The sequence below is a fragment of the Micromesistius poutassou genome (genome assembly GCF_964030765.1).
Source record: "Micromesistius poutassou genome assembly, chromosome: 12".
Taxonomy (NCBI): domain Eukaryota; kingdom Metazoa; phylum Chordata; class Actinopteri; order Gadiformes; family Gadidae; genus Micromesistius; species Micromesistius poutassou.
This window is the reverse complement of record NC_140282.1, coordinates 26646-36753: the sequence shown is the minus strand read 5'-3', so window position 1 is coordinate 36753 and position 10108 is coordinate 26646. Positions and strand designations below refer to the sequence as shown.

At 44.6% G+C, this 10108-nt stretch overlaps 2 protein-coding genes across 6 annotated transcripts; both read right to left on the bottom strand.

The window, feature by feature from the left end:
- Positions 1-40: 40 nt before the first annotated feature.
- Positions 41-5848, bottom strand: LOC311356620 (KH homology domain-containing protein 4-like). 4 transcript variants are annotated; one of them, XM_084476405.1, is made up of 14 exons: positions 5724-5848; positions 4924-5191; positions 4605-4724; positions 4284-4357; positions 3979-4031; positions 3675-3871; positions 3049-3257; positions 2779-2839; positions 1998-2055; positions 1530-1765; positions 950-1054; positions 787-872; positions 593-711; positions 41-177 (listed from the first exon to the last, which is right to left on the bottom strand). In XM_084476405.1, the coding sequence occupies exons 1-14, from the start codon at positions 5747-5749 to the stop codon at positions 62-64; spliced, it is 1728 nt and encodes a 575-aa protein (XP_084332531.1). In that variant the 5' UTR covers positions 5750-5848; the 3' UTR covers positions 41-61. The 4 variants fall into 4 exon arrangements, with proteins under 4 accessions (XP_084332531.1, XP_084332529.1, XP_084332530.1 ...); XM_084476404.1 differs by having other exon boundaries at positions 58-180; XM_084476403.1 differs by having other exon boundaries at positions 593-872.
- A 780-nt stretch (positions 5849-6628) lies between these two features.
- On the bottom strand, positions 6629-8922 carry LOC311356202 (cytochrome c oxidase subunit 5A, mitochondrial-like). Of its 2 annotated transcripts, XM_084475961.1 has the most exons (5): positions 8787-8922; positions 7987-8103; positions 7776-7897; positions 6989-7117; positions 6629-6735 (listed from the first exon to the last, which is right to left on the bottom strand). In XM_084475961.1, exons 1-4 carry the CDS (start codon positions 8857-8859, stop codon positions 7004-7006), a joined length of 426 nt encoding a protein of 141 aa, XP_084332087.1. In that variant the 5' UTR covers positions 8860-8922; the 3' UTR covers positions 6629-6735; positions 6989-7003. The 2 variants fall into 2 exon arrangements, with proteins under 2 accessions (XP_084332087.1, XP_084332088.1); XM_084475962.1 differs by lacking the exon at positions 6629-6735 and having other exon boundaries at positions 6987-7117; positions 7688-7897.
- Positions 8923-10108: the final 1186 nt, after the last annotated feature.

Genomic DNA, 10108 nt, shown 5'->3' with positions numbered 1-10108 from the left:
GCAGGAGATGGGAGGCTCTGGTCTCAACTCGTAGAGTCTTGCTGTTCTGTGGGAAAGGGGCTTATGAACTGCTGTGCGTCCTCTCCTCTTCCTCATCTGAGGAGTCTCCTCCGTAGGGCACTAGCCCAGATGAATCCTCAACCACCCGAGACTTCTTCACACACTGCTCAGCGACACCTACTAAACAGACACACAGACACACAATAGGGGACAGATAAAAGGAGAGAGAAGGGTGAAAAGGACAAGGGACCAGCTTGAGTGGCCGGTGTTAGTGGCGGTTTGCAGTTGGTTTGATCCGGGGCAGAGTTAGTGGCGGTTTGCAGTTGGTTTGATCCGGGGCCAGGCGGACGGACAAGGGGGATGTAGATGGAACAAAGAGCAGCAGCAGCAGCAGATGTGTCCAGGAGACATGTGGATACAGAGAGAGCAACAAGGAAAGACAAAAACACATATACAGAGAAAGTGGATTAGCAGGTTGCACAAAATGTGACATCTCCTCTGGACCACAAGTGTCTCGTGCAAACGACCGAACAAAGATAAAAGGCGCTTGGCTCCCAGGAAGGAGACAGACGGAAGCAGATGGAGGGCGTACCGTAGGGGGCGCTGGACGGGGCGGGCGGCGGGGCGGGGCGGGGCGTCGCCTCCCTCGGCCTCTTGCGGGCGACGGGCAGGGGTGTGGCGAACAAGGGCGGCGGGGGCGGCATCAGATCCCTGCGGGCCAGAAGGGGAGGGTCAGGGGCGGTGGTGGGAGTGAGATTGACAGAAGTGGAGATGAATGAAACCAACCTCTCGGCTCCCTTCTCCTCCCCAGTGCTGGAGGCAGGGGGTGGGGGCTCCACATTGTCAGGGGCCTCTGCGGGGCCGCCGGTAGGCTGAATAGAAAAGATATTTAGGACCATTTGGAAACAAAGCTTCTGAGAGGACGTCCAGGATGCTCTACACGGCTCACCTCTCCACCCTGGCTCTCCTCCTGGAAGCGGCGCTTGGGGCTCCCAGGGGCGGGGGGGCTGCCGGTGAAGCCCTCTGGCTCTGTGATGTCACTGCTCACGCCGTCCTTCAAAAAATGGGTATGACACAGGTTATGGCAGTCTTAGCAAAGTGGTAGTAACACACAGTGGTTATTGAGACAGTAAACATCTAGGTGTATATCTTATGGGCCTTTGGTAGGAGTTGGGCAAGACCAGACATTAAACCCACAAAAGGCAACGTGCCACCAGTGAAGATATTGCTGCACTCAGTGAGACGCAGACATACAGAAGAGTTTGATGGATCCATTGAAGTGATAATACAATTCTTAGGCAATGAAGGAGAATTAAATAGCAACTAAAGAGAATCAGATGCAATCTGTATATTAGCTGTTTATAGTATTAGTCCTAAGAGTGTCCTAAGAGTGGCGTAAAGTATGATACAATTTTTAACCGTTGGGGGGAACCGCACCATTAATAAGCTGCTGACTCTAGCTCCTTAACAGTCTTATGCTATGTTTAGCAGTGTGCTAAAGCAGTGCAGACCTAGTGCAGATACCATACCTGGACCAGATAGGGGTGTGGTTTCCTAGGACACACTGGATACTGAACCATAGCCTGAGAAGATTGAGGGTTTGTCGACAGGTTAGAATGACTTGGGGGACCATTTGAATTACTCCAATAACCAGCGGCTCCTGGGTACGCTGTGTAGCCGCCAGCATACCCATTCGCTGGGTAGCTATACCAGGACCCCTGGCTAGAGTAATTGCTATTAGGTGGAAATCCTTGTGCTGCGTATGCTGAAATGAAAGTACGAAACATTGTTGTTAATTTGCACAATTCACCACAAATCAATGATGCACGGTTTTTGCGTTTCTCTTTTTGAAATAGTTAAGTCTTTTGGCTGTCTGTATGTCTGACCTCCTATTCAAACTATAAGGAGAGGATTGATTACAAGACAAACGGATTAAAGCTAGCATGGCGAGTGTGTGTAGAAGGCCGTCTAGGGAGGGAGTGCCATGGTGTACTTACGTTGGGTGGAGCCAGTGGCTGTGTAGTTGGACACCATGCAGGAGTGCTCCGCTCTCACCTGAAAGAGGGGTAAAACCACCAGGAACAGGGTTAAACTAACCCTGAGGAACAGGGTTAAACCGACCCAGAGGAACAGGGTTAAACTAACGCTGAGGAACAGGGTTAAACTGACCCAGAGGAACAGGGTTAAACTGACCCAGAGGAACAGGGTTAAACTGACCCAGAGGAACAGGGTTAAACTGACCCAGAGGAACAGGGTAAAACCACGATGGAACATGTCCAGATTAACAAGCCCCTTCTTCAGTTTCTGAGCTGTTTAAGATCGTCCTATGTCGACCCATGACGATATGCACATTTTAGCTGTGTGCACTTACAAAACTACTTTTGTCTCTACTTGATACAATCTTTGGTGCTGCACCACCTTTACATCCTGGCCTCTTGCGAGGGATGCACAGTCCTTTAATCTCACTTCACTTAAACTATCCATATTAAAAGGTCCCATCTAAATCTGCCTTCATCAATTGTGTTTTGTTGGCAGTAACAGAATGATCCAGTTTACTGATAACAAGTAGAGAAGAGGAGTTCCGTCTTGAGTTACATGAAGTGAAAGGGAGATCTGGTGAATGTAGTAGAAGCAGAGCACTCAGAATACATCACTGTAGATCCAGTTCAATCTCAGAGGAGGGCATCGTTGACAACCGCAAAGTGTAAGGTTTCACCTTCTGGTACCGCCTGACAGATCAACATATCGCTTCCCTAGTTGTAACACAAACTAACTTACAGTTTCCAGCAGACTTTCAGTCAGTTTTTTTGCCGCTTCCAATCCAGTCGAATTTGGGTGGCTGTAACAGACAAACAGTTACATTCAGTCTAGTTCCTTAAACAAGTGCTCCATTAGACTGTCCAAAGCAGCTTCAGATGCAAAGACCTGTGACATTTAATAGTAATGTTACACTAAAGGTAAAAGACTACTTTAGCATTGCAATCTTATACGATCTGCAAAAGTTTATAAAAAGAGTATTAAAGTTAATCTAAAAGAGTTGAAGATGACCTGATGTAAACATATAGTGGTTCGAAGGACTCTCGTTTGGACGCTTGTTCGATGTAGCCGGAAGTCTTCCCCCGGAGGAAGACCCGAGCCCCAGTCTCCGTCTGAATGTGACCCAGGTAGGTGCCCCCTGGCCCCTCCACCTTCTCGTTCACATTGAAGGAAGGCAACGCTTGGTCCAGACCCACAAAGATCTTTGTGTGTACAAAACTCTGCAGAACAGATAGGAAAAAGGAAGGGACTGGTGAATTCAGGGTTACCACCTGATATGGGTTTCTCCAGGCAACGGTGCATGACTGAGATGTCAGCAGATGCAGCAGCCATCAGCCTTCTTCTGGAGGTCAGGGCTGTTCTCTCTGCTGGTTGATGTGGGAGGTGGGTATCGGTGATTGCCACATGGTCTTGACCGGCACCACCTTCTCTACCTCCGGCTATAAAAAGTATTTGCAACCCTACGGCCCTCTAGTAAAACATGACCACATTAACATTTAGAAGCAACGGCAGAAATGTTGCGTTGCCAATTTCTGGTTAGTCCATACTATGAATTGACCATTAGTCTATTAACTGGGCAGGACCCAGGAAGGCAGTGTAAGCTGCAGGTGTAACAGGTAACCCTGGTGTATACCAACCCCTGAATGCGGCGCCGCGGGCCGGTGCCCCTGAGCCGAGGCCGGGTTGGAGAGGCGCGGCATGGCTGGAGGGCCGGCAGCCCGGGGGGGCTGGGGGTACAGCGTCAGAGGGGGGAACACAGGGACATGCCTCCCCCCGGACAGGGCCGACCTCAGCACGTCTTCAGAGATGATCTCCTTTATTCTCAACACTGCCTCTGGTGGCGCACATCAAGCACATGGTTTAAGTGAGGCTGAATCACCATCATAAGACATAAGTCATATAAGATATACCAGAAGTCTCTGACTAAACAGCAATACTCACTGTTGACCTGCTCCTGGTTCTTCCCCTGGACGTGCAAATACAAAGGCCTTTCTCTAAATAAAAGAAAATACATTAGAACAGGAAGTACAGTCCTTCCACAATTTGGTTGTTTCCTGTTTCCATTATTAAATTGAATAGGAAATGTATCATTCATGTTCAATTTAGCTACATGAATTAAAATCAATGATATCAAATAATATCATACAATTCATGAAATGTTCTGTTAAGAGTTGATTTGCATTGAACAAATGGTAGGTATGATTTGAAAAAAGAACCAGGGTCTGTTGCTAGGACAAAGTACGTACGCTCCTTTTCCTTTGAAGGTATCGCTCATGTAGCGGCCTTTCGTGGACACCACCGCTCCACTGATGAGGCGGATCTGGAGAGGAGACCAGACAATGAGAAAAAGGTTTCCTGATGAGACTTCAGAGCATTGTGACCTGGTCACGGTGCAGGTGTCCACTTAAGTAGTAAAATGTTCATGTTCATTATTTACATTTAATGGGTTACACTTAATGGGTCAGAGAACAGATGTATAATGCAACGTTTAGTCGTATAGTGTCCAATGAAACACCGGGGAAACAGTCCATAGTTTTACACCACACACCCACTAAACGTCTCTGTACCTCTTCCTGTGTTTTTCCTTTGGTGAGGAGGTCCCTACAGTTTATAGGTACATCATTTATGTCCACCTCTGTAACCACTGTCTCTTCTGTGCTTGTAGGCACTGATACACTCATGGGGGTCTGAAAGAAAAGGGATATCGTTTTCCTTACACAATCAATATGGAAGTTACTACACCAATTCTGCTGCACAAGCAAACTGGAGTAATTTCAGAGGACTGGCTAAAGGAAAAAAACAATGGTTGTTTTTTTGATGTTTTTTACAGTATGCAATGAATGCGATGAATGATACAAATAAAATCAGTATCTGTATGTGAATTACCTTTGCAAGCAATGGTGGGGGAGTCAACAGCTTTCCCTTTGCCATCAACATGGCGTTGATTTTGGCAGCCATGGCTGCAGCCATCTCCACCCCCCCGGGGGGGACCGGCGTGTCCCCTTCATGTGCCGACTCGGACGGCCGTCTGGTGGGATCGGGGTCTCCAGTGTAGGCGGCTGATGGAGGAACGCTGTTTCCAACAGCTGTCTGGGGCCGTACATCCACATTCTGTTTAGGTGGAGCGGGCTGATCCCATCGGCTCGTTAAACACCTAAGAACAGAATAAAAAAGTAGTCCTATAAATACCAACACGTCTGGTTTGACCCGACAGTCCCGTTTGGGCCTAGCTGGCGGTGAGCAGTGACCCTGGTGGAACAGGATGCAGTATGTGAGCCGAGGTCCGAGCACCTCTGGACGGCTCATGAGGGGTTAGGGTTAGGGTTATGAGAGGCTGAATGTGACGCGTAGCGCCGGGTGGGCTTTGGTCACAGCCCAGCGGAGCTACGGGTGCTAATGTTAGCCTCACCAGTAATAACACTCATAAACCAATATCGACGACGGTGTATTTGTCGTGAACGAGGCATAAATGTGCGCAGTCGGTATGTAGGTACGTGATCTATATTTATAGATCTGTAGGTCTATATTTATAGATATATAGATCTGTGTTGTCAAGCTATGTAGCTAGCCTAGCTTACGGCTGCGTGTTAGCCCAAGTGCTAAGAGTTGATAACGGCGGGAATTAGCTTACTTAATTCACGAAAATGACTGCAAATAAGCAGAACACGCGTTGGACCCAAACTTACGGTGTTTGTCCAGTCATCCAGGACATGATGGAAGCTCTCCGAAAGGCAGAATTAAAACGAACTACCGAAACCAGTTACGTTGTTCAACATCAACCGCCAACCCCGGCGCACATCAACCACGCACTGCTTGACGGCTTGTCGCAAAGTCGAGGAGTTCGGCGGTGGACGGATGACAGACCACGTGACCCTGAAACCCATACACTACTAACCATACAATAAGAATAACCCATACACTACTAACCCACACACTAAGACTAACCCATACAATAAGTCTAAACCACACACTAGGACTAACCCATAACACTAAGACTAACACATACACTAAGTCACTAACCAAAACCAAAAGTAGAACTACGTTGTAAGTGCACGCTAGAGAAAATGAAAGTAATATCATATAGCATAATTTGCGTTTAAGAATTACTGGGGCCATACTAAATAAACCGTATTTAATGTGTAGTTGCACACATTAGAAAATAATTAGTAATAATTAGTATGACTTCGTTTGCTACGTATTATTTTCGAATTGGAAAGTGCCACGATCAAACTGACTTTTTGAATGACATTAATAACTTAATAAATGGAAACATATACACTTGCTTTGTAAGAAAATCTATTCGTTCATATTCAAGTCCAAAATAAAATATAATTTAAGATCACGTTTGAGAATAAATTGTGACATTCCAAAACCAGTACCTAGGAGGCCAAAAATACCTTTAGTCCTTTACCGTAGCAAGGACCTGAACTGTATAACACAATTCATTAGGAGTAGCCAGATGCTCAGATTGTTACAATCTGTATCCATCACCTAAAAGATTTTCATGAATTAACCAATCATAATAATTCAAATGTTTATGCAAGAGATTACAGCCTTTGCCATTATTTTCAAAAGAAAAAGAAAAAAGATGTATATTCCTTTTCTTTATTAGGTCCATTAGTTTATACACAACAGCATGAAACTGATTCAGCCAACGTCAGACAGTAGAGGTGGAAGGGCGAGGGTTTATACAACAACCTGAGGAGGAAAGACCACAGGTACAAAATGTGTTAGCAGATTATATTGACTAAGTTCAGGTACTGCATCATTGGCTGCCCATGAATCATGAATGTAAATGTGGTTTATTAAAACAAGGTCTGGTACAACACAAAGGGAACATTGAAAGTCACTGAGTTGTAATACAACCTATACAATCATATTGGCCCAATATAAATGTGTCTCCCAATACTATTCGATAGGAGTCACGGTTGGAGCAGACAATGAGCCGGACCTGTTAGGAAGCCTTCTATAACTTGTCGATGCCCAGCTGCTCCGGCGTTGAGATGCCAAGTTCAGCCAGGGTAGGCCCCAGCTCCTGAATCAGGTATGGGTATATGTCTTTGTGAGGACCGGATTTATCCTGGGAATAAAACCACAGGAAAGTCATAATTTGGTTCACGCATTTCTACCTAAATGTTTTGTCACCGTATCTCTAATTACACTAAGCCTATTCTTCTTACCCACTAGCCACCAATGATGATTTTATGATTTGTGTTTGAAAGCCTCTTGAACAGCCTGCTGCTAAAATATGTATGGGCGGTTTATTTGCAATGTGTGTGGAAAAGTGGAAAAGAGTGGAAAATAACAATTTTTTAAACAAAATTATAAATCCAATACAAATTAAATACAGAAACACAATTAAGGCAATCATAGTGAGTTCAATGAAAGAATGGCGGCAGAGAGCTAAATTCAAAAAGACAGATTGGTCAACTGTGTACCCAATGACCTTAAATCGGTCTAAAAATGTATATCAAGTGCACTTCAAACAGGGAATTAGTTTTATTTACCAGGCACAAATCAATATTTTCTACCACCACCCAAACTCCTAAATTCTTAAATTGAGTTTCACAAATGTGTCAACTTTGTCAAGTGTCAATGTACACTATCAGTGATATTAAATCAAACCAATGGGCCTCAAAAACTTTCCAACCTCAAGCCTCCAACAAGCCTTGAAGGACATTTCCATCCCCTACCGGCTCCTCCGTTCTTCCCCTCACGGTCCAACTGTATGAGCTCACCCTCACAGCCTCCAGGATGCGGATGGCACTGGCCAGGTCATCCAGTCTGCGACATGCCCTCAGTGCAGAGTCCAAGATCTTGGCCTCAGGCACCAGGTCGTATCCAATCAGGGTGTTCATGCCTTTTGAAACATAAAAACAGCCAAATTAACACATTTCTAGTTATGAATGATTATCATTACCATTATATTATTTCTGTAAAGAGCCTGACCTTTCTTCAACTCCCAGGCATCAATGTCTGGCTTGCTGAAGTAGGTCACCCAGCGCGCATCAAACTCCTCATCCGTCTCAACCTTCCCATGGGAGTAGGATCTGGAAGCCACAGGAGCTGCAGAAGAAAATATCAAGGATTACAATCCCGTTGACAGGGGTCCGTGAGTGGAAGCAATTTGTAGTGCCAAGTTTTCGTCCACTTATTTCATAATATAAAATTATTAATCTGGAGGAAAATGGCTTTGTAAGATTTGAGGGCAATGTGTAATTCTACCGTTTGAGAATACATTTATGCAATCAATTATGTAACAGTAAGCAGTGATTCATAGATTGGACTATTGGTTGAATCCAGAACGTCAGTCGTGCAGTAGGGGACGCGCAAATTAAGTTAGAAGACTGCACAGGTAATTTAATGACATACAAACCCAGGAAGGAAAAACAAACTTCAATCAATAAGAAACGTATTGGATATCAAGGGGCGGGACAGAGAATAGTGAACTTGGAATTGTAAATCCACTTGAATCCTTTAGAAAGTCTGGACCGGGTCACCACAAGGTCACTGGTTCAAATAGACTGAGATCATCTCGCAGGAGAGCCCAACATGTACTGAGAGAATACACATGTCTTAACACATCATTCAGGTACAATGTTGAGAGTTTCACTTGAATTCAGTTCAATGTCACCCTCGCTGAAGCCGCCTGGTGACAGCAGGTTCCCCAGACCCAGGTTAGCATAGCTATCCGCACTAGCTGCTCGTATCCGCTTCTTCCCCACAGACATGGTAAGAGAGAGTCCTACCTGAATAAGTGGCTCTTGCCTTTACCACACTCCGCACCCCCGAAGACGACAATCTTAAAACGGCTCTGAACATTGTACCGTTCGGTGTGAGTCGGGGGCTAACGGTAGCAAATGCTAAGGAACTGACGTAGCGGAAGTGACGTTGACATCCACAGACTGAACATAAAATAACTAATCAGCCAATCACGTGGATGCATTCATAACATATATATTTGTAATCCATCTATTAAGTGAGAGTCACGAATACTGCCAATCAAAATACACACGTCTACCATCACTATCATTATTCTAATTATCAACATTCATAACATTCATTATCTTCAGAATCGCCGCATATTTCCTGGAAACATTCGCTAGGGTTAGTAACTGTTTCAAAATGAACAGACTATATCTGCTGCCAACACATTTCTCTAAATACCACTATGGCTCTAAACAACCCAAAGGTGAAGAATTAAATGTGTGTCATACAATAGTTCGATGGGGGCAGTAGCTACACCAAAGTGAGATTGGGCTTCATTAAAGCTATATTATGTAATTCTCTGCCGCCAGGATGCTCTCAATCAAAACAATGACAAAAGTCTTGGTTTGATGACGATGGAATTCTAATGAATGAATGATTCATTAGATGAATGGATGGGTGATCCAAAAAGCGTGCGAGCGTGCGAGCGGTTTAGGCCATCCATCCTCACCTCATCATCAATTCATTATCAGTCCATCGTCATTCATCCATTCATTATCAGTCTATCATTCATCATCCATCCATTCATCATTCATTCATTATCATTCCATTGTCATTCATCCGCGTTTGCATTACACAGCCTAAACCGCTCGCACGCTTTTTATGAAACTTACTAGACCTGTAGAGGTTGACCTAAGATTAGCAGACAGCAAATATTATACTGTTTGGCCCAAAGGTGGCGCTATATCAACTGTCCAAAAAATGCAAACTTTGCACAAGCATATCTCGTAACCGGTTTGACCAACAGTCAATCCACATGATGAACAAATATACCTCAAGAACCTATTACTTCCGCTTCCCAGATTTTCGCCATTTTAAATTTAGTTAAAAACAGTAAATTGCCTAAGGATCCCAGGTTTTTTGACTTTGACAAAAATCCTTTAGCCCATAGACCATTAGACCATTATCTTCAATCTGACATAAAGACTAGTCTGTACAATAAATATTAAAGCACCCATGAGCCATTGACTTCTAAAAGGGGCGTGGTTTAAAACACGAAAATAGTTAATTGCTCATATCAACATCAAGTTGGACTCCTATGATGTTGACCCCAATACAAAAGTTGTTCATAATAAAATTCTGA